The following is a 21,697-nucleotide window of genomic DNA, read 5'->3' on the forward strand; positions in this document are numbered from 1 at the left end:
AGAGACTGTGCTGGCTGTGGCTCAAAGAGAGCTGCTTCTCCGAGTGTAGTCACAAGTCATTAATAGCAAATGGGCTGCAATGACCCTTTTTTCGCAGCTGGGCCAGCCCCCCAGCCCAGATTCGTCGTTATGATCTGCATGCTCACAGAGATGTGCAGCTCTGTCTGCCTGTGCCCACCGGCAGAAAAGAGCAGCCTTTGGTCATTTTCCCAGAGTATTGACGGCAAAGGGAGGTTTGTGGGCACCCTGGATCCCAGAGCCTGACATGTATCTAACGTATTTCTCCTCCTCTTTCCTGTTCCAGAGGTCCAGGTGGTCTCAGGGTATTCCTAAATCCCAGGGAACTGCAGTGCAGGGGATTTGGTAGCAGAACACGTAGCGGCTGCTGTACCTGCTCCGTCCCCCCATTTTAATGGCTGGGCAGCCCTTCTACTCCTGTGGGCTAAACGCCAGACTTCCTGCCCACAGCCTGGCTGGATGTCCCCTGCTTGCCTTCCGGCAGAAGAGGGAGAGCAGCCCCGACTCCTGCACTTTAGGGTTCCTCCGCAACCGGAGGACACTCATGTAGGCTCCCGTTGCCCCTAAAGTGGGTACTCCCGCCCCGCATGCAAATATACCCAAATGAGGGGGGCGGGAGGGCATCAAGCCCCACCCCCCTATAAGAGGGCGTTGCGGAGGTGATTGCAGCAGCTGCAGCTTCGTGCTGAGCCGAACCCCGCCGCACCGAGCCAACGGGAGAACCCGGATCCCTACAGCCGCAGCATGGTGAGTGCGGGACGGGTGGCGGGCACGGTGACGGGGAGTGCGCCTGGCAGCCCCCCGGAGCACCAGGCACGGCCGAGCCGCCGCGACGCGCCCTCTCCTTCCGTGCCGTGACCTTGGCAGACCCACCGCCCCCTGCCCGAGGGCAGCAGTGTCCCCTCGCTACTTCTGCCCCGTCCCCTCCCCAGCCGCCAGCAGTCCCGGGGCTCCTGGGTCCTCCCGCTGCCCCAGCGAGGGAAGGCGGTGGGGGTTGGAGGAGAGTCACCCCTCCGATGTGGAACGGTAGCTGCGGAAGGACGGGGACAGCTGTCGGGGGTGGACGCACCAGCCGGGTACCGGGGCCCGGGGGTGGACGCTCCAGCCGGGTACCGGGGCCCGGAGGTGGGCGCTCGGCAGGGCTTAAGCCCCGCAGCAGCAGGCTCTCCTTCGGGGCTGGCAGCAAGCAACGGGAGTGCGGGTCCGTTCCCGAACCATCCCGCGGGTGTCTGGTAGCCGCGGAGCGGGTCGGGACCGCTGTCCAAACCGGGGAATGGCCGCTGCCCTCGCGGGGACCTGGGCTATATTTAGTAGATCGGGAAAGGGGCCGGAGCTCTGCCAAGGAGGTGCAGCACAGCAGCGCCTCGCTCGCCGCAGCGCTGCCCCTAAGTCCGGCGAGCTGGAGCTGCCCCGGCCCTTCCGGAGCCACGCCGGTAGTCCTTGTCCTCCCCCCTCACCGGGCCGGGGCACAGAGCCCATCACGGCTCGGAGCGCTACGCAGCCGCCGAATACAGAAGCGAGGAGCTCCAGGACCCCTCTTCTGTGTACTAGTGTCCTGCCCGGGGGATTCCAGGCCTGGAGGAGTGGGGTGCCGGGAGCAGCGAGGCAGGGATACTAGGGCCCGTGGAGGAGGGGTATCAGGGGTAGTGGCGCAGGCCTGCAGCACATCTCCAGCTCGCAGCTGGAGCTATTCTCCAGCACTTCTGCCCACCCTAGTTTTTCAGCACGGGATTGGGGATGCATATCTTGAAGAGTTCCTGTGCTGCCTCGAAGACTTCTGGGCTTCATAGACAGCCCTCACCCACTGCCCCCATCTCCCAGGCCCCTTGCCGCAGAAGGCTGATTCTGGTTCTGAAGCAGCAGGGGTTCCCAGTCCATGGGTTAAGTACTTGCTGCTCAGCTCAGCACCTCACAGGGCCTGCTGTGCATGGGGAAGGTGCTGAGGCTGCCAGGGAGCCTGGTAGCGTGCTGGAGGCTATCAACGTGGGGGTGGTGGCTCAATGCAAGCTGAGTGGAAAGGACACCAGGGGTGGCTCCTGACCCAGCATGGTGCCTGTGCATGGGCGAGGGCAATGACAGCCTTGTGGGAACCCTTAGAGGCATGCAGACGATCACACAAAGAAAACTCCCTGGGGTCACTGCCCAGGACAGCTCCTGTGCAGATGTCCGTGGGGCACTGGCACCATGCGAGGCTGCTCTGCCTGACGTGGGTAAAACAGAACTGTGCTAGAGTCTGACTCTGCCTCTCTCTCCCCAGCGTGAGTGCATCTCCGTCCATGTCGGCCAGGCTGGTGTCCAGATGGGCAACACCTGCTGGGAGCTTTACTGCCTGGAGCATGGCATCCAGCCTGATGGGCAGATGCCCAGTGACAAAACCATTGGTGGAGGAGATGACTCCTTCACCACGTTCTTCTGTGAGACCGGAGCTGGGAAGCATGTCCCAAGAGCCATCTTTGTAGACCTGGAGCCCACTGTGATTGGTGAGTCCTGCAGTTTGCATGGCCTGGGGTGCACCCCCAGGTGGGTAGCAAGCTGATAATATCCTGCACTGGTTCAGCCTGAGGGCATCTCTTTCCCCAAGAGAAGCCACAAACCTGAGCATGAGCTTTTGTTCCTGAAGTGTCCTACAGGCAGCAGTGCTGCTAGTCTCTGCTACCACATGTGCATGGGGAGAAACCAGCCCAACCTGCCTGGCAGCTCCCAGTGCCACTGAACACTGTGAGAGAAGCTGAGTTCCTGTGTAGAGAGGTGGCAGCCACCTCCCTGTGCTAGAGAAACCCGATTCCTGTGGTGACCCTGCTGACATGTGGAGCCTTGGCTGTGCCCCCAGCAGGGAGTGAGGAATAGGTGCTCAGATCTGCTCCTCAGCTACTTGGCAGCTGGCTCAAATCAACAGCTTCCACTAAGCTCAATATTTCCCTGCTCCCTCCTAGATGAGGTTCGGGGAGGAGTCTACCGTCAGCTCTTCCATCCTGAGCAGCTGATCACTGGCAAGGAGGATGCTGCCAACAACTATGCCCGCGGGCACTACACCATTGGCAAAGAGATCATCGACCAAGTGCTGGACAGGATCCGGAAGCTGGTAGGTGACTGCAGAAAGGGGGATGTGTCCCTCCTGGGCTGGACTCCAGCATCCTGCTGGAGCTCAGAGGACACTGCTAGTCCTGCTGTGCTCTGGGAGGGATCTGCAGCTGCCCATTGCAGGGATGGACCAGGTCCTAAAGAACTTCTGAACAGTCAGACATTCACAAAGAAATCCATCTCAGAGCAATCTCATGCCTTTCTCACAGGCTGACCAGTGTACAGGCCTCCAGGGATTCCTTGTGTTTCACAGCTTTGGAGGTGGCACCGGTTCTGGATTCACCTCCCTGTTGATGGAGCGACTTTCAGTTGACTACGGCAAGAAGTCCAAGCTGGAGTTCTCCATCTACCCTGCACCACAGGTCTCCACTGCTGTAGTGGAACCCTACAATTCCATCCTCACTACACACACAACCTTGGAGCATTCAGACTGTGCTTTTATGGTGGACAATGAAGCCATCTATGACATCTGCCGCAGAAACCTGGACATCGAGCGCCCGACCTACACCAACCTGAACAGACTCATCAGCCAGATTGTCTCATCCATCACAGCATCACTGCGGTTTGATGGGGCTCTGAATGTCGACCTGACCGAATTCCAGACCAACCTGGTGCCCTACCCTCGTATCCACTTCCCCCTGGCCACTTACGCTCCAGTCATCTCTGCAGAGAAGGCCTACCATGAGCAGCTCTCAGTGGCTGAGATCACCAACTCCTGCTTTGAGCCGGCCAACCAGATGGTGAAGTGTGACCCTCGCCACGGCAAGTACATGGCCTGCTGCCTGCTGTACCGCGGAGACGTGGTGCCCAAAGACGTCAATGCTGCCATCGCCACCATCAAGACCAAGCGCAGCATTCAGTTTGTGGATTGGTGCCCCACGGGCTTCAAGGTGGGCATCAACTACCAGCCACCCACAGTAGTGCCGGGGGGAGACCTGGCCAAGGTGCAGCGAGCCGTCTGCATGCTGAGCAACACCACGGCCATCGCTGAGGCCTGGGCTCGCCTGGACCACAAGTTCGACCTGATGTATGCCAAGAGAGCCTTTGTGCACTGGTACGTGGGTGAGGGCATGGAGGAAGGGGAGTTCTCTGAGGCACGGGAAGACATGGCTGCTCTGGAGAAGGATTACGAGGAGGTGGGCCTGGACTCCTATGAGGATGAAGAGGAGGGTGAAGAGTAGAGAAGCACCACGCCAAAAGGCCTGTGCTTCTTCCTCTGTTAGCTGCAGAAACCTTTTGCAATAAACCGTTTCAGAGCCTCTGTGTCTCCCACTAATGCCCCAGCCGCATCGGTTTCTTGTCCGGTCAGGTGTGTGGTGAGTGCTTCAGCTCTGCTGCTGGTGCTGCTGTGCTTCCTCCCAGTGCTCTGCCCCAGTCCCAGCTTCTTCTCCACACAGGTAAGAGCCCCTGTGTCTGCTCCCTGGGGCTGTGGCATGCATCCCACCCAATTTGCTGCTCCATTCAGCAGTGGGTACTGCTTCCTCATGTGATGTATGGTCCTATGGTGTATGGCCCCATCTTGTATCCTGGAGCTCAGGGGAGTGGATTTAGTCTGAGCAGGGAGAGATGAGTGGCTGTTGGGACTTCTCCCCACATGCAGGGCAGATAGGCTGTCTGGAAGGATAGTGGTGGAAGCAGTGGGAGCAGCCTTGCACCCCTGTCCCTGTGGCCACAGTGCAGGACAGGGGGCATGCTTGGCTCTCCAGTGCAGCAGCTGCACCCCACAATGGTATCCAATGTGGCTTGAACCTCTGTGGCTGCTTTACCGCTGTGTTGTGGTGAGACGATTAAAGGAGGGGAACGCTCCCTGTGTAACTGCTTGTCTGCCTCTCTTTTATTTACCCACCCTCCATGGGCAGCCCACCTGCTGTGTGTCTCATTGAACCACGCCAGCCAAGGCAGCTCTGAGGTCTCTTCCAAGCTAAGCTATCGTACAATTCTATGAAGGGTGATTGCTGGACTGAGGGACATCCCCTGCACTGGAATTGTTGTGCTGTTGTCAGGCTCTGCTTACCCTCTCCAGAGCAGGACTGCTATGCCTCCCCAGTTCCAGCAGCTCCCCAGCCTGGGAACTTACCTTCCCCCTTCATGGGCAGCCAAGAAGCTCAGCCTGTGCTGAGCCCCCTCCTGCAGTGCTTGGCCTCTGAGGCTCTGACCATCAGCACCTGGCTCCAGCTGCAGAGTTGTGAATATCAGGAGCATGATGGGACCAGGGATTAACTTTCCCTGATACTGATAATGCTCCAAACCTGCCTCCTGCCACAATTGTCTTCTGCTGCCCTTCCCTCTGGCAACATTTGGCTGCTCAACTCCAATAGCAGGCCTCACTCTCTGCATGCCCCCATCAGGAACGCTCCCCACAGACAGGGACACACCATCCACACCACTGTGCAAGAACTTCTTTTACTCCAAACTAAAGGCAACATCGGTGCTGAGAGCAGTGGCAGAGCAGGGGCTGGGTCCCCCTTGCCTTGCTCCAGCACCGCACTGGCACCCAGACCACAGCCCTGCTCTTGGTCAGAGGCAATTCCTCTGTGGTGCAGAGCTGTGGGACCACTTCTGCTGTCACCCAGAGCGGGCCCCACAGCATCCTCCTCCGCAACCCCTGGGGGAGGCAGTGGCTGGTGAGGGCCCCGTGTTTAGCAACAAATCACAGGTCCACAATTCCAAGACACAGGATCAAGTCCCAGGCACCAGCATCCAGGGCACAGAACACTCCAAATCCAACACAACTCCGGCACAGAGCAGCAGCTCTTCGAGTGCAGCAGTCTCCTCTGCAACAGCTGCACAGGGAGGCAGGGATGAGGGCAGCCACTTTTCCCCTGGCTTGGCCAGCAGGCTCAGATCTGGGTGGTGTCCTGGCCCTCTGGTGCTGGCTGCAACCCCTCCAGTTGGTGAAGGACCTCATTAATACTGGGTCGGTCCTGAGGGTTCACTGTCATCATGGAGGAAAGCAGGCGCTGCAAGGCAGCAGAGTACCTGGAGGAAAGATGGCAAGGGGGAGGTCCATGTGGTGCACAACACAGGGAGCTGCCCAGGAGCAGGGTCACCCTCCCCAACTCCTCACCTGGTTGTGGGGGGCACAGTAATGGGGTTCTGCACTGCCAGAGCCACGCTGTCACCCTTCTGGAAGATGGCATCGTAGGGCCCCTCCCCAAACATCATGCAATACAGCATGCAGCCTAGGGACTGGAGCATGGTGGGGTCAAGTCAGCCCTATGGTGGGGAGCCAGGGGCCAGGGGGCTGAATCCTTACCCAGATATCTGTGCGCTCATCTATGATGCATTCGCTCGGCACTATGAAGAGCTCAGGGGCACGGTAAGAGATGGTGCAGCGCTGAGCAGCCCAGTCCTGCAAGAGAAGAACATGAGAATGAAGGGCTCAAGGCAGGGATAGGCTGACAGGGTGATGCCCCTGGACACCCACCTGCACAGCCATGGCCTTCCGAGAGCTGTTGACTTTGATGCAAGCTTGGTTCATGGAACCCAGATCCATCAGCACAGGCTGGTCATCCTCATCCAACAACACATTGGTGGGTTTGAGGTCCCTGAATGGATGGACATCACTGAAAGCCCACTGGGCCCCCTGGCAACCCCCCTAACTGGGGCTGCTGTCCTCCCACCTGTGTGCGTAGCCCTTGTTGTGGATGGCTTGTAGCCCACGGCAGATGCCATGGAGGATGAGGAGGATCCGCTGCTCTGACATGAAGGTCCCTTTCTCTCGCAGTGCTTGCACCTCGCTCCAGAGGGTCCCTCCCTGGTAAACACAAGCAGTCAGTTGCCATTGCCACTCCTGGTGGCAAGGAGGAGGGGGCAGCCAAGGGAGACCCTCTCACCTTCACATAGGGCAGAAGGAGCCAGGCTTCATGCTTGGCACCTTTCTCCACCATGCAGTGGGCCACCAGGGGCAGGATGTTGGGGTGGTCAAAGAGGCCATGCATCTCCACCTCGTGCAGGGCAGCCTGGCGGTCCTCCTTGTCATGGCACAGGATGCGCTTCAGGGCGTAGAAGCGCCCATCTCGCAGCCCCTCCACCAGGTCCACATAGCTGAAGCCCCTACGAAGAACCAAGCATGGTGTGGGCTGGGTGTCACACCACTGCTGCACCTGCACTGGGGCCTTGTGCCCAGCCTCAAATATGAGCACCCAGGGAAAGGGGGGCAGAATGCCTGCTCCCCTCTCCATGGTTCAGAACCCCTCGGGCATGCACGTTTTCCCCACCTTGTGAGCACCCGCCAGGCAACCAAAGCATCCCCACTCCATGTGACAGACCCACAGACCTTATCAACCTCACTTCCCCACTCCTGGGCATGACCAAGCCCTGCCACCCAGCACAAGAATCCTCCATGCATGTGCTTGAGCATCTCTCCCCATGTTTGAGCATCTCCCTATAATATGCCTAAGATTCTCCCCCACACCCAAACACCACCAGTGCTAAAGCATCTCCCCACCATACCTGACCATGCCACACCCCCCGAAACGTGCTTTACCACAACTGCAAAGGAGCATCACTTTCACCTCCAAGCATTCCCCTATGTCCCAACATCTCCTATGCCTGAGCATGCCCCCATGCCTGAGAACAGCCCCATGCCTCAGCATTAGCTCAATACCAGAGCATTACTCCCAAGTCTGAGCATATCCCCATGTACAAGCACCCCCGAGCTCAAACATCACCCCCATGCCCAAGCACCCTTCACCTCCGAATATCCCCCGCATGCATAAGCACCCTACATCCCCGAGTTTCCTCCCGAGCACCCCCTCCATGCACAAACACCCACATCCCCGAGCTTTCCCCCAATGCCCAAGAATCTCCTGGAGCCAGAGAATACCTAATGGCCTAATGGCCAAGCATACCCCCATCCCCGAGCATCCCCACCGTGTTCAATCGCCCCACATCCCCGAGCAATCCCCCCATTCCCGAGCATCAGCCCCATGCACAAGCACCCCCATCCCCGAGCACCCTCCACGATGCATGACCGAAACCCGCCCCCCTCCCCCCCATCCCCGAGCATCCCCCGCGTACCCGAGCCCCCCCCGTACCCGGGACCCCTCCCTCCCCCGCGGACCCCCGTCCCGAGCCTCCGGCTCCATCTCGGACCCCTCTGCCAGCCGATGGAGCAGGAGGTACCGCGCTCCCCCCAGGCTGACGGTGCCGCGGGAGCAGACGCACAGCGCCTGCCCCATCGCCTGCCCGCGTCATCGCCCGCCGCCGCGCGTCACTCGGTGCGTCACCCGCTGCGTTCTCGCGGGCGGGGCGCTGCATTCCGCCGGGTCCCTGGTGCCGCCCAGCACCCGGTGCTCCCTCCTCCGGAGCGAGCGCGCTGCGGCGCGACGGAAGCGCAGTGGAGCGAGGGGCGAGCAGCGAGCCCCGGGCTCGCCCTGCACTGTGACCAGGGTGGAACGCGGTGTCCGTAGCGCGGTGGCATTCCCCGGCTGCCAGCGGTGGTAGCGGCAGCCCCACCGCTCCCCAGAGCTGCCTCCGGGAACCAAGCTTTTCGCCCGGGCGGGCGGGTCGTTGGTGCGGGCGGCAGAGGTGGCGAGGCCACCTCCGCGGGGCTCGTCCCTGAGGATATCACCCCCCAGGCCAGCCTTGCGATACCTTCCTGAAACCCCTGTCACCAGAACCGCCACCAGGCTCCAGGCCTCGCTCCTGGGACATTTTGCTTCCCTCAGGCGGCGGCAGCATCGCCCTGCCAGAGCGGTAACCCATCACCACATCTCCGATGTGACAAGTGGGCTGAGCTCCTTCGAAGGCGTTGTGTCTGGTGGTGACACTTTGATGAGGCTCCTTGTACCTCTATGTGTCATCCACTGCCCCAGGAGGTATCAGGGCTGTGTCCGCCGGATGGGACTGGCTTCAGCAGTGATGGGCTGCGTGCATCCTGGGCCCGGTGGACTTTGAGGGAGTGAGGAAGCCCGAGTCACTCTGCCGCTTGCTCCTTCCCAGCTGTCCTGCTCCCAGCTGCCTGGACTTAGGACTTGGAGGAAGCACCCGGCGCTGGCCTGTAAGAATCATGTAATGGTGGTGTCCATGTCCCACTTTGTCCTCCATTCCAGGTCTACCGAGCACCCAGCGAGCATGTGGCTGCCGGCTCTGGTCCTGCTGCTGGCTGTGGGGCTTCTGCACACTCAGGTGAGCAAACACAGGTGAAAAGTTTGGGAGAGGCACATGGGGCTGAGCTGCGAAGGGTCTGCTGAGACGTCTCTGGGATCTGCCCTGCTTTCCTCCCTATGTCCCTGGTCTTCCTGCTGTGGGTCCTTTCTGCTGCAACCCGTATCCTGTCCCAGTATCTCATTTGTGCTCCTAGCTCCCTGGGCCTGCCCTCCCAGCACCTGTCTTCAGCAGAACTTGTCGCCTGACATGCCATTAGCTTTACTACAGAGTGTTTTGATTAGTGGGGAGTGGGCCATTAGGTGGTGCAAACGGCTGTCCTGCTTGTCCCTCTTGCTCTTCTGGGACAGTCCAGTACCTGCCTCGTCTCTGCACTGAAGATGGGGAGTGTCCCAGGGAGTGGGCAGCTGGGTTTGGGGGTGGTCTGGAGCCCCCCATCACCATCCCTCTCCTGCAGGCCTCGCTCCCCGCACGCTCCTTCCAGCTAGATTTGGAGAAGGATTGCTTCCTCAAGGATGGTATCCCGTTCCGCTACATCTCTGGCAGCATCCACTATGCCCGTGTCCCGCGGCCTGCCTGGAGGGATCGGCTCCTCAAGATGTACATGAGTGGGCTCAGCGCTGTGCAGGTGTAAGTCACCAGGGCAGCCCTGATGGTGCTCATCCTGCAGCCGCTGTGGCTCCCTGGGGTCTTTGGGGTCCCCAGAGCAGGGACAGAGGCAAGGGTGTTTTCTGACAACAGGAAGTGGGGTCCAGCCCTTTCACTGGAATCCCCATGACATCCCTGCCAGTCCTGGTCCAACCCTAGCTGCCATCCCAAGATCAGGCTGGAGGCCAGTTGATGGGAGCAGAGGGCCCAGTCTGTGGAACAGGTCCCTGTAGTGCTGGGGGGCCCTTAGCGCCTGCATGGTGATCTCCTCTCTTACCCCAGCTATGTTCCCTGGAACTACCACGAGCCACTGCCTGGGGTTTATGACTTTGCTGGAAACCGGGATGTGGAAGCCTTCCTGGACATGACAGCTGAGTTGGGGCTCCTGGTGATTCTGCGTCCAGGGCCCTACATCTGTGCGGAGTGGGAGATGGTGAGCTCCATCCTGCCACAGAGGGGTGACAAATGGTTTGGGAAGAGCACAGTGGGGTTGGCTGTTTTGACTCTGGTGTCATGCCAGCCCTGTCCAGGCTGCTGCCCTGTGGGGCACATGCTGCTCCAGTGCTATGGCATTGTGCTGGCTGTGTGCCAGCCCAGGCTGCTGAGCTGTTTCTCTGCCTCCATCTCTGCTGTGTGTGTTTCTCCAGGGTGGCCTGCCTGCCTGGCTTCTGTGGAAATCAGACATCATCCTGCGCTCCTCTGACCCTGGTGAGCCTCAGCATGGGGCTCTGGCCACTGTGTCCTTACAGCCTGCTGCCAGCATGCTGATCTCTCTCCATACACCTGCCAGCCATGTGTGTGTGGTCTCTCTCATCCTTTTCTCCATCTTTTGAGAATCCTGTAGTTCATCCTTCACCTTTGATTCCTCATCACACTTGGCACTGCCCCGACGACTCCATCCTCCTTCTGGCAGGGTTTGCTGAAGGTTGGCTAGGGTGGATGTGGCAGCCAGGCTGAGCTGCCCTCTGTTTCCCCAGCCTACCTGGCAGCTGTGGACTCCTGGCTCCATGTCCTATTACCCAAGATCAAGCCACGGCTGTACCAGTATGGAGGGAATATCATCAGTGTACAGGTAGGGTGCTGTGGAACCCAGCCCCCTGCCCTGCTTTGGATCATCTTTGGATGTGCCTCAAAAAGCCACCTGTACCCTCTACACCATGTCCTAATCTAGAACAGCTCTTAGATAATTCCTTCCTGACCTCTGGACCTGGGTGTAAATCCAAGGGCTGGAACTCTGGGGTACTGCCATTACCCCAGCTGTGGTTTGAGGGACACTGGCAAAGCTGGGGTCATAATGGGGCTGGAAGGTCTGTTTTGGGACACACTCAGGTGGAGAATGAATATGGCAGTTATTATGCCTGTGACTACGGCTACCTGCGGCATCTGCTGGCCTCCTTCCGGGCACTGCTGGGGAGCGAGGTGCTGCTGTTCACCACCGATGACACACGGGCGGAGGATCTGCGCTGTGGCACACTGCAGGGTCTCTATGCCACCATCGACTTTGGCCCAGGTACCTCTATGAGGTAGGAGAAGCAGAAGGGATGAGGGTCCCTGCTCCCTCTTGCTCTAAACTCTCCACTGCCATCTCCGCAGGCTCTAATGTGACTGAAGCATTCAGTGCCCAGCGCCAGGTCGAGCCAAAGGGGCCCCTGGTGAGTTTGGGTGGGGCTCCATGGTGGCGGGTGGATGACCTGCAATGGCTCTGGGGAGGCAGAGGGGCTGGGGGAGGGTGGAAAGCGAGGCAAAGAGAAGTGCTGGGGCCAGCCTGTAGCTGATCAGAGGGGATGTGGCTGACAGAGGGGTGCCAGGAGCCCCACTCCAGGCAGGTGATAGTCTCTTTTTCCCTCAGGTGAACTCTGAGTACTACACGGGCTGGCTGGACTACTGGGGGGAAGCACATGCCAGCACCAGCTCAGCAAGGGTGGCCAAGGAGCTGGAGGACATGCTGCAGCTGGGAGCCAATGTCAACATGCAAGTAGTCAGCCGAGGGTGTGATGCTCTCCTGTCTGCCAGCAGTGGAGTGGGCATTGCTGCTCACCTTCATCCCACCAGGCTTGGCAGGCAGGGCTGAGACTGCAAAATACAGCAGGGAGAGGGAAGTGTCCAGTGAGACCCCCACCATGTCTGTGAGGTGCTCACAGGGTTTTCTGGGGTATCTCATAGGTACATGTTCCATGGGGGGACAAACTTCGCCTACTGGAGTGGTGAGTAGGGCCCTGCCTTGGGGATGGGGACATGCTGTGGGGCTAGGAGGTTTTCGCTGTCCATCCCCAAGGAACCTGCTTCCTACTCCTATTCTGTCCTACAGGGCAAGCTGATACAAGGGCCCCTGAATTCAAGTTTATTTTCCCCTCGGGACTCCTTTTGTCTTCAGGCAGGGGCTTCCGTTCCTGGGTCATGCCCCTGCCACTGCCTTGCTGCTACCCTGGGGCTGGAGTCCATGCTCTGGCCTCTTCCAGAACCTCTTGCTCACCTCCCATTGCTTCCCCTGTCCAGGTGCTGACTTCAAAGACCAGTACAAACCAGTGACCACCAGCTACGACTACGATGCCCCCCTCTCAGAGGCAGGAGACCCCACCGAGAAGCTGTTTGCTATCCGTACAGTCATCAGCAAGGTGCTGAGCCTGGCTGGAGGATGGGGATAGCACTGGCCACTGCTGCTTGTGCCAGGGAAGAGTGGGACACAGAGGGACCTGGCAGGACAAGGGACATCTCCCTGCTTGCCCAGGGAGACAACTGACAGTTTGCTGTTCAGTTTCAGCCTCTGCCAGTCGGTCCAATGCCATCCGCCTCTGCCAAATACGCCTACGGCTCGGTGGCCCTGAAGAAGGTGAGTGCCTGCCCTGAGGGTTGAGCTCTCTCGGCCTGGCCAGCTGGCCTCAGCCTGGCCAGCACCCATCCCTTTCTTTGCAGTATGCCAACCTCCTGGATGTCTTGGATGTATTGTGTACCTCTGGGCCCATCCACAGCCAGTTCCCCCTCACCTTTGAGGCCATAAAGCAGGTGTGGTCCTGGGTGCAGTGGGGGAGATGCTCCTAGACTTGTCTGCCCTGCCCTGGCTCTGAGCTGGAGGAGCAGAGCATGCCTCCAGACTAATTTCCCTTTTTGTGCCACTCTGCTGTGTCCTGCAGGTCCATGGCTTTGTGGTGTATCGCACACAGCTGCCCCAGGATGTCCCAGACCCGGCGATGCTGGGTGCTCCTCCTCACACCATCTGTGACCGTGGCTATGTGATGCTGCAGAAGGTGAGACTGCAGGAGCACACCTGTTCCGGGCTCAGTCTCTCAGGAAGGCTGTGCCCTGATGGGATCTCAGGGGCAGCCAGGGTACCGTGAACCATGCTGAAGCCCTGACGGGTAGCCGTCTGGCCTGAACATGTCCCCTCTAGGGGCAGAGCATAGGCTTGGGCTGGTTCTGGGAGAGCTGACAGCAGGATGCAACTCTGGCAGGCTGCTGGTAGTGACTGGGGGAGGGGAATCCAGGCACAGGGCAGCAGTGCAGACCTTGTGGCTGCAGGAGTACCAGGGGACGCTGGAGCGGGATGGGCAGACAGCGCTGCGAGTGACGGGCAGGGCAGGGGACACCCTGGACGTGCTCCTGGAGAACATGGGCAGGATCAGCTTTGGGGCCAACATCAGTGACTTCAAGGTGAGGGGAGAGGGCTCTGGAGGTGATGGTCTGGGCACCTGTGTGGCCAAACACTCCCTTCTCCTGCCACCTGCATCAGACTCCAGCCATGGCAGAGATAACCTCAGACCTGTGCCCCAGTTAATCTCACACCATGCCCTCCCTTGGTCCTGACAAACGCTCCAGAAATAGGGCCTTTGTCTCCTTTATGCTGCCACAGCAGTCAGGACTGTACAGCCCCTCGGAGCAGATCCATTCCCACCTCCACTGCTGTGAGGCGGATATGCCCTGGGGAAGCTAAACATCCTCCTGCCCATGGCAGACCCTGTTGCCTCATTTTCTCTCCTGCTCCATCTCAGGGCTTGCTGGGGAACCTCTCCTTAGACGCCAGCCATCTAAGCAACTGGCTGATCTATCCCCTGGCCATAGACACTGCTGTGCATCAGGGTTGGCCCCACGGTGCCCTGCCAAAATCAAACAGCAGGGGCAGAGCAGGGCCAGCCTTCTACACTGGGACCTTTGAGACCCCTGGCATTGCCTGGGACACCTTCGTGAAGTTCCCGGGTTGGGGCAAGGTAAGACCACTGTCAGCCAGGAGAAGGGGTGAGGGTGGAAAGGGGCGCACAGCTCAGTCCTGTCTTCATTTCCCAGGGCCAGCTGTGGATAAATGGCTTTAACCTGGGCCGGTACTGGCCCCGCCGTGGGCCCCAGCAGACCCTCTTTGTGCCTGGCTCAGTGCTGCATGTTGGACACCCCAACAACATCACAGTGCTGGAGCTGGAGGGGGCACCCCCGATCCCTCTCTTGCTCTTCCTCGACCGACCCATTTTCAACAGGACCCTCAGCCACAGCACTGTGGCCACAGAATAAACACAGGGCTGCTGAGCACCAGAATCATGTCTTGCTGGGGTGGCAGTGATGGCAGGGGGCTGGTGAAGCACAGAGGCCAGCAGAAGGTCTGCGCTAAAGGGATGCAAGAATTGAGCTTGTTTCACATGTTAATCCCAAATCATTGCAGTGCTTGTGCTGATACCACCCCATGCCTAGGGGTCAAGGCACCTCTTTATTGACAGTGCAGGCAGAGGAGGTAGTTGCTAACATGATAGAGCTGAGACATCCAGGAGAGGAGAGGGCACAGTGCAGGCCAGAGGGTGTTCACAGGTGTGGCTTGGAGATAGCTTAGGGCTGCAGGGTCCGGATGCATCAGGATCTGTTCTACCACTACAGGCAGCAGGCTATAATGGAGCCAGGAGAAAAGATGGCAGCAGGCCCCCTCGATGGAGTCAAGCCACAAAACAGTCCCATCCTCTAACAGGAGCACCTGGGGACCTCTCATGTAACAACCCCAGAGCCACCACCTAGAGCAATATTCTTGTACCAGACTTTGCTAGAGCTGCCCCAGAGAGTGACCTGGTCTGCTCCGTTCCTCTGATCAGTACTGCTCCACATACTCTCCCTCACTGCAGTGCTGAGTCCTTGACAGGCAGCAGCAGTTCCCAGCCTTACGTGTGGCTGGCCCGGGCCTGGCGGTGGGTTTGCAGGCAGGCCGTGGAGCAGAAGGAGAAGTCAAGGTAATGGAAAGGGACAAGGCCCAGGAGGGACTCTCCACAATGCCAGCAGCGACTGCAAGAAAAAACAGAGAAGGCCCTGAGCGAAGGGGCATTTGCGAGGGGATTAGAGGAAGACAGGATTCACATGAGACACCAGCAGCATTAGGAAGCTGAAGCTCTTCTGGTCCTTGACACCTGACGTGCTGAGCCAGCAGCTTGGCCAGGACTTGCTCTCTGCAGGGGATACTGCATGCAAGTGTGTGTGAGGCATTTCAAGGCAGGCTGAAGATGCGGGAATTTGATCCCATACAAGGCCCTGCCCCTGACCTACTCAGCACTGGAAGGGCTGGCTGCCCACAAGCCTGTGGGGGTGACACAGGGAAAAGGGATGTGGGATGTGCAGTCAGGGATAGGAGCAGGGAGAGGGCCAACTTGCTGTGGAACTGGCTGCAAATAGTCCAAATTACCCTTTCCAGAGTATTTCAGGGTGACAGGGCAAGACAGGAAGCTTTTACACAGGCACCACTGGGGATTGACAGGAATAGCTTTAGACTGGAAATGAGAAATGGAACGAGAAGGGCAGGGAACAACTGTGCTGGGACAGTTTGTCTGTGGAGCCATGCTGCTGTTACCTGATGTTGGCAAGAGTTGTGCTGGTGTCCCACAGCTGTGCAGCCAGCCTGCGCTCGGCAGCCAGGGCCCTCTGGAGAGCAGAGAGACACCTCAGCCCCAGCAGCCCCTGCGAGCTGCTGTGCCCAGAGCCCGTATCAGCAATGCCCCAGCTGGGCTGCATCCCCTTCTCCATGCATCCCTTTACCTTCTCCCTATCAGAGAGGGCTGCAAACCACTGCTTCTCTTTTTGCTCCTGCTCCCAGCGCTGCCGCTCCTCCTGCTGCATCTGCTCCCGCTGCTTCCGCTGGGCTTTCTGCGCCCGCTTCTTTTCAAGCTTTTTGGCCTCCATCTCCTGTGTCAGGGGCCCTGGCACCTGGGGGCAGTCAGCATCTCCCACTGAGCAAGGGGCAAGGGCACAAGTGGGCCAGAGGTGCTTTGCTGTGGGGTCCCTCAGCCCTGAAAAGACAGCGGCAGGCAGCAGCCACCCACCTTGGCACGGTGGTAATCGTACTTGTCTGGATGGTCCACCATGAACTTGCGGAAGGCATTGCGGGTCACTTTGTCAGCAGAGACACAGTAGGGGGTCCTGTCCTGCCTGTCTCTGTGAGACAAGGAAGACCAGTTAAGCCTGACATCTTACTGCCTATGTCCCAGTGGGCTGAGTCCAGTGTCTCCCTAGGCTTGTCTGATGGGTACTGCGGGTGAGGGAATCACAGCCGAGGAGGGAAAAGTTGCTTATTTCTACACCAGAATTCCCCAAATCCTCCCTTTCTTGCATCTCAAATGTCCTGCAAAGAGTGGTCGCATCCCCACCCTCTGAACTGCCTGCCAATAAACCTAGGAGCACTTTGGGACATTGCCTCTGTGCCAGCTCTTAGGCCTCCCATAACAAATCCAGACATCTTCCTTTGGAGGGACCAACCCAAGCTGTCCCAGGACAAAGCTTGCACCAGTCTCCTGTGGTCAAGACAGAAGGGAGTTGCTGGGCTCCTACAGCATACCTGAGAGCAGGGTCTGCTCCTGCCTCCATCAGCAGGCACACAGCATTGGCCTTCCCTGCCCGTGCTGCCACATGAAGCAGGGTGCAGCCACCCTCATCCATAGGCTGGTTGAGCAGGGAGCGTGATGCATCCAGGGGCTGGGTGCTGTCCCCATCCTCACTGTCCACCAGCAGACCTTCACTCTCTGGCACACCCAGGAGGCGTGACAACGTCCCCAAATCCCCTGTTTTGCAGGCAGTGAAGAGGGCATTGCGGAGCTGGGTCTGAGGGTCTCCTGTTAGGGAAGAACAGGGAGGGGAGTCTGACAGCTCCCTGAGCAGAGCAGTGCTCTGGTCTGATGAAGTGTGCTCGGGTAACACAGCCTGCTCTCCTCCAACACAGAAGTAAGGGAAGTAACACAAAACCCCAGATTCTGGGTTGAGATAAAGAGCGTTACTGAGAATGAGTTAACACAATGCACAATTACCTTAGCCTATTTGCAGAAAAGTGCAGCAAAATGCAGAAGCAGCAGCAGAAGCCAGTGACTACCCCCCTCCACCCCCATCCTGCAGCCAGCCCAGCCAAAAAGACCACCACTCCAAACCTGGAAATCAAAAGCAGCAACTGAAACAGGAAGCTTCTCATGGTATAATTTGAACTTCAAGCCCCATAATACTTTGCTCCAGCCAGCACTTTAATTTTGAAGCTAGCATGGTAGCAGTATGGTATTGATTATCATCAGCAGATTCAACTCAACCCATGATGCTAGGAGAAACATACAGCCCAGTTAAAGCACTGTCCTGCTAGCTGGATTTGGGCACTGCAGGATCTCCAGCACCTTCAGAGTCTATGACAACATGCCATGGCATTGCTGGGCACTCCCACCAGCAGCCAAGCCATTTCCTGACGTGAAGCCCACTCCAATACCCTTGCTCCAACGCGCCTGCCTCGGCCAAGTGCTGCCTACTCAGAACACACAGCTCACTCAAAGGCATGTGGCTGTGCTACAGCATTCCTACACCAAACTGCTCTGGACACCTGCATGTCAACATGCCCTTCACCCTGCTGTGAAGCCACCAGCAAATGGAGCAGGCAACCACACCACCCAGCTCCTGACCTCACTTACCTCCATTGTCCCAGGGAAGAGGCTGAGCCCCAGCCTCCCTCTGCAGCTCTACCACCAGCTCTGGGCCAGGCTGCCCATGCAACTGCATCACTTCAGCACAGGGCCCTGCACAGGGAGCACATGGTGAGAAAGAGGGGCAGGGCCAGCTGGCACTCCAGCCACCATGGCAGGTTCCTTCCCCAGTGCCTTCCTACATTGTCCCTGCTCAGTTCTTCCCCCTCACCTTTCTCTACTTTCTTGTTCCTCTTCCTCCTTTTGCAGTTTCGCTTCGGCACTACTTCAAACTCCCGAAGGTCTAAGGTTCCCAGTGTTACTTCCACAGTCTCCAGTTTCCCTTCAGGGCTTTCCTCTTCTTCTTCTTCCTCCTCCTCCACCTCTGGGGCTGAGGCAGATGATAAGACAGGGGCTGAGGCCCCACACAGCATGGGTCACTAAGGGCTCTCAGCCAAGCACATCCTGCCCTTCTGCCCACCACAAGGCTGTGTGCTGTAGATCCCCACTGTGGTGCCAGGCCCTGTCACAGGGCTGCAAATCTGGTCCTGTGCTATTACCCCAGATATCCCTGCTTGCTCTGTGGTTCAAGCTCACCACTTTTGTCCTTCTGCATAGGATCCATTTGCACTTTCTGCTGCCTTTTCTGCCAGCTCTTCTGGGGGGACCCAGTGATGTCTTCCAGTGGCGTGTCCTTCCCTGGGCAGCAGGGGTGCTCCTGTCATTCCTTAGTGACAGGGAGCACCCCATGTCTCCAGGAGATGAGGGTTGGAGAGCTGGCACCTCAACTCCATAAAGCAGTGTCCTTTAACACACGTGGGATTACATCACTGCACCTGGGCTGGGCTGACTCACCATACACCTGCAGGCTGGCCAGCATGGTGTGGACTCGCAGCACTTCTCGCAGGGTGGCTCTGCGGGTGCTGAGGGGGATGTGGCAGACACGAGGGTCACTTTGGGTGAGGGGTGGGTTCCTGCCACCAAAGAGCAGTGCGCGGTTGTGACGAGGAGCCCGCAAGAAGATGCGCTGAGCTTCTTTCAGGTGCTGGGCCCAGGCTGCCAGCAGGTCCTGAATATCCTGGGGAATAAGATGAAGCACCATGGGGTCCTGAGTACACCGTGTGGGCACAGGCAGGTCTGGAGCAGGGACAAACCCAGGACAGAGCAGACTCAGTTGGGCCTTGACCCCCTTCCAGAGCTCACCCCCCACCCATGCCCTCCAGCAGCAGCATGTTACCACCCCACGGAGCCAGCCAGGGAAAGATCTCCATGCCAAAAGCCCAGTGCTGTGGTCCAGCCCCACCTTGAGAAGAGCAGCCTCATTGTAACGCCGCAGGGAGGCTCCAGCTGACCTGGGTGCTGACCCTGGAGTCTGAGCATCCCGGAGGCCCTGTGCCGTGCCCTGCCGGGCTCGCACTGTGTAACGGTGGAAGGTCTTATGCTCCTGCACCTCAGGGCTGTGGAGATAAGCAGGTATGAGCATCAGGACTCCATGCATGGAGAGGAGACGAGCTGATGTTACTGGGACCCCAGAGGGTTTGTGGCTTGCCCCTGGGGCCCTAAAGATTAACAGCTTGGGCTTGCAGCATGGCTGGACTTAACCAACTCAAGCAAACATTAGGAACTGTGGGTGCCCAGGGTGTGGTAAGCAAGGGGATGACCATCCAGTGGCTAGCCCCACTTACTTATCCTCGCTTGGCTCTGCTTCTCTGTACTCACCCTCGGAAGACAGCTCCTGCAAAGTGCCCGCCGCCCATAATCAACACAACCCAGCATGTGCTTGCATTGAGGCTCTGCAACGACTTCACCAGATCTACTGGCTCCTCACTGACACCCTGAGACACAGAGACCCCTGCTAGTACCCACAGGATTACCTTGTTATGTCTTGCTGTCCTCTGGGACAAGACTAGCCCCTCTGCTGCACCAGAAGCAGGTTTCTGGGAGCACCACACAAAGCAAAACACAGCAAAACACAGCAAAACACAGCAAAACACCACAAGCAAGAACCAAGGCTCAGACCAGGCACTAGAGACCAATCCTTCCATCATGGGATGTAAGGGACCGTCAGGCAGATGTCTACACCCCAGTGCCACCTGTCTTTTCTGAGGTCCCTCTCCCAACAAGTGGGCTGTGACTTGCCTTCTTGGTGCCCACCACACAGCGGTAGGCAGAGATGAGCTGGCCCTTTGCATTGCGGAGCAGCACCTTGTGGGACCTGGGGACTGAGAGACACTTGGGGCTGAAGCTGGCAGAGGGCAGTAACTCTGACTCACTGCCTCCATCAGAGCTCTCTGAACCTGACCCTGAGATGCTGGAAACATCACCTGCAAAAGAAAGAAAATGAAGCAAGGCAAAGGTTAACCAACAGCTTCCTCAAAACTATGCAGGTAGTTCCAGGGGCCAGCACATAATCCTAGAAATATCCTGTCTCGTACTCTGCTTATCATAAGGGGGACTGTGGGCTGGGGAGAGAGGCATTTGAACCTCTTGTTTCCCAGATATGCACAGCCATGGCTTAGGTAGAATACTTCCTTCTAAGCAGCAGTCAGCAGGGCTCACAAGCAGTGCAGAGACCCCACAAGGGCAGAATAAAGGGTCTCTAAGGTGGCAGGGGTTACCAGAGGCTTCATCCCTGGACACAATAGCCCTGGCAAGACTGCTGACAGCTTCTGGGCTCAGCTGAGGGCACCCTTGTTCCTCACCTTTGCGGGTCTTCTCTTCAAATACTTCTACTGGCAGCGTCTGGCGCCCTAGGAGTCGCTGCTTCAGGTTGAAGCGGTGCCAGTCAAGATGGTAGTGTTCAGTCTGTGGAGGAAGGAGGTATGAGCTGGCAAGGTCTTGGTGGCCCATGGAAGCTCCCATCTCTAAAGGCCCTCAGGTGACAGATCCCAAGGGCTGAACTGATGCTGGGACCCTGCAGTGATCCTGAGTGGAAGACTATAGTACATTAAAGAGTTAGCCACCTAACAGTCAATCCAAGCCTGTGCCACACATATCATTTACCTCCACTAAATGAGATTTTAAACAATAATATGCTGGGTCTGACTGCCAGATCCCAACAGGACACAGGAAGCAGCCAGCCTTGGGCTATACATGCTGGGGCTAGGCCTCTGCAGCAGGACTCCGACAGCCATGCCAGCCCCACTCCCTTCTCACACTGACCACTCAGCCCTGCTCACCTGCTCCTCCCGGCTGCCAAACACCTGCCTGCAGGTCAAGCAACACATCCGTTCTGGCACCTCAGGTACCCTGTGGACATTCTCTTCCCTCCTCGTGACTACAGAATTGTCTGGAAGAAGGAAGGGCTGTGTACAGATGGCAAGCTCCAGGGCTGTCACCCGAGCTGTGCTGGGGACAGAGCTCCTTCGTGGCTTGGAGCTGGTGGACACGAGGTCCCACCCCGCTGTCCCCTTGAAACCCTACGCACCGTGGCTCACTGGTGCAGGTTCGGTAGCCCACGCGTCCGCAGCAACTCCGGTGACCAGGGTTAGCCCGCACAAGAGGACAGGGTCCTGAGCAGCCTCGAAAACGGACATGATCTCCGGGGTCGGCATCGCTCTTGCTCCCAACAGAGAGGACGATGTCTGAGGGACGGGCACGGCCCCGGGAACCAGCCGTGGGTTATCGGAGGACTTCCTTCCCGAGGTCTGCGCCCCACGGGCCCACCCCTCTCCCCCTGCCCGAGCGTTCCCTGCGGCCGCCGCCCCCGGGATCCCCCCAACGCCGCTAGTCCCCCTGTGAAAGCGATCCTTCCTGCCCAGCGTCCTCCTCGCGACCCCACCGTCCCGAAGCTGTTACTCCAAAGATCCACCCTCCCTCCGCCAGTAACGGAGACACACGTCCCGCCACCCACAAGCCGGCTCTGCCGCTCGGTCCCAGAAGCACACCTCAGCTGCGCTGTGTCACATCCTGTTTGGTTACGGGTCGCCGCTAGGCTCAGCCCGGCCTCCTGC

The 21,697-nt window shown here is 58.5% G+C and overlaps 4 protein-coding genes across 6 annotated transcripts; 2 read left to right on the plus strand and 2 right to left on the minus strand.

The window, feature by feature from the left end:
- The first annotated feature begins 2,302 nt into the window (after positions 1–2,302).
- LOC128967333 (tubulin alpha-5 chain) lies at positions 2,303–4,901 on the plus strand. The gene is made up of 3 exons (XM_054381433.1): positions 2,303–2,498; positions 2,952–3,100; positions 3,309–4,901. Exons 1-3 carry the CDS (start codon positions 2,318–2,320, stop codon positions 4,278–4,280), a joined length of 1,302 nt encoding a protein of 433 aa, XP_054237408.1. The 5' UTR covers positions 2,303–2,317; the 3' UTR covers positions 4,281–4,901.
- Positions 4,902–5,857: 956 nt separating this feature from the next.
- On the minus strand, positions 5,858–8,282 carry STK16 (serine/threonine kinase 16). 3 transcript variants are annotated; one of them, XM_054380881.1, is made up of 7 exons: positions 8,197–8,282; positions 6,936–7,155; positions 6,723–6,856; positions 6,527–6,647; positions 6,356–6,451; positions 6,167–6,288; positions 5,858–6,078 (listed from the first exon to the last, which is right to left on the minus strand). In XM_054380881.1, exons 1-7 carry the CDS (start codon positions 8,280–8,282, stop codon positions 5,940–5,942), a joined length of 918 nt encoding a protein of 305 aa, XP_054236856.1. In that variant the 3' UTR covers positions 5,858–5,939. The 3 variants fall into 3 exon arrangements, with proteins under 3 accessions (XP_054236856.1, XP_054236857.1, XP_054236859.1); XM_054380882.1 differs by lacking the exon at positions 6,356–6,451; XM_054380884.1 differs by lacking the exons at positions 6,723–6,856; positions 6,936–7,155.
- An 895-nt stretch (positions 8,283–9,177) lies between these two features.
- On the plus strand, positions 9,178–14,355 carry GLB1L (galactosidase beta 1 like). The gene is made up of 16 exons (XM_054380712.1): positions 9,178–9,231; positions 9,668–9,840; positions 10,141–10,291; positions 10,506–10,566; positions 10,836–10,930; positions 11,188–11,368; positions 11,452–11,510; positions 11,708–11,829; positions 12,022–12,062; positions 12,355–12,473; positions 12,614–12,688; positions 12,772–12,861; positions 12,990–13,103; positions 13,375–13,506; positions 13,845–14,060; positions 14,137–14,355. The coding sequence occupies exons 1-16, from the start codon at positions 9,178–9,180 to the stop codon at positions 14,353–14,355; spliced, it is 1,902 nt and encodes a 633-aa protein (XP_054236687.1).
- A 157-nt stretch (positions 14,356–14,512) lies between these two features.
- Positions 14,513–21,667, minus strand: ANKZF1 (ankyrin repeat and zinc finger peptidyl tRNA hydrolase 1). Its single transcript, XM_054381507.1, has 16 exons — positions 21,632–21,667; positions 21,172–21,328; positions 20,924–21,033; positions 20,447–20,549; positions 19,884–20,068; positions 19,464–19,579; positions 19,048–19,201; positions 18,600–18,822; positions 18,345–18,443; positions 17,959–18,159; positions 17,754–17,858; positions 16,649–16,922; positions 16,137–16,248; positions 15,853–16,020; positions 15,668–15,738; positions 14,513–15,108 (listed from the first exon to the last, which is right to left on the minus strand). The coding sequence occupies exons 2-16, from the start codon at positions 21,296–21,298 to the stop codon at positions 14,988–14,990; spliced, it is 2,169 nt and encodes a 722-aa protein (XP_054237482.1). The 5' UTR covers positions 21,299–21,328; positions 21,632–21,667; the 3' UTR covers positions 14,513–14,987.
- Between the last annotated feature and the right edge of the window lie 30 nt (positions 21,668–21,697).

This window comes from Indicator indicator, chromosome 5 (genome assembly GCF_027791375.1).
Source record: "Indicator indicator isolate 239-I01 chromosome 5, UM_Iind_1.1, whole genome shotgun sequence".
NCBI classification, from domain to species: Eukaryota; Metazoa; Chordata; class Aves; order Piciformes; family Indicatoridae; genus Indicator; species Indicator indicator.

Excerpts from the sequence above, each read along its gene's own strand:
- LOC128967333 (XM_054381433.1), top strand. The coding sequence starts at position 2,318 with ATGGGCAACACCTGCTGGGAGCTTTACTGCCTGGAGCATGGCATCCAG. Across the intron at positions 2,499-2,951 it reads CCTGGAGCCCACTGTGATTG|ATGAGGTTCGGGGAGGAGTC; the intron begins GTGAGTCCTGCA and ends GCTCCCTCCTAG. Across the intron at positions 3,101-3,308 it reads TGGACAGGATCCGGAAGCTG|GCTGACCAGTGTACAGGCCT; the intron begins GTAGGTGACTGC and ends CCTTTCTCACAG.
- STK16 (XM_054380881.1), bottom strand. The coding sequence starts at position 8,282 with ATGGGGCAGGCGCTGTGCGTCTGCTCCCGCGGCACCGTCAGCCTGGGG. Across the intron at positions 6,857-6,935 it reads TCCTTCTGCCCTATGTGAAG|GGAGGGACCCTCTGGAGCGA; the intron begins GTGAGAGGGTCT and ends TGTGTTTACCAG. Across the intron at positions 6,289-6,355 it reads ATGAGCGCACAGATATCTGG|TCCCTAGGCTGCATGCTGTA; the intron begins GTAAGGATTCAG and ends ACCATGCTCCAG.
- GLB1L (XM_054380712.1), top strand. The coding sequence starts at position 9,178 with ATGTGGCTGCCGGCTCTGGTCCTGCTGCTGGCTGTGGGGCTTCTGCAC. Across the intron at positions 11,830-12,021 it reads CTGGGAGCCAATGTCAACAT|GTACATGTTCCATGGGGGGA; the intron begins GCAAGTAGTCAG and ends GGTATCTCATAG. Across the intron at positions 13,104-13,374 it reads GCTATGTGATGCTGCAGAAG|GAGTACCAGGGGACGCTGGA; the intron begins GTGAGACTGCAG and ends TTGTGGCTGCAG.
- ANKZF1 (XM_054381507.1), bottom strand. The coding sequence starts at position 21,298 with ATGCCGACCCCGGAGATCATGTCCGTTTTCGAGGCTGCTCAGGACCCT. Across the intron at positions 20,550-20,923 it reads TTGGCAGCCGGGAGGAGCAG|ACTGAACACTACCATCTTGA; the intron begins GTGAGCAGGGCT and ends CTTCCTCCACAG. Across the intron at positions 18,444-18,599 it reads GGCCAGCCTGCAGGTGTATG|GGAAGGACACGCCACTGGAA; the intron begins GTGAGTCAGCCC and ends CCTGCTGCCCAG.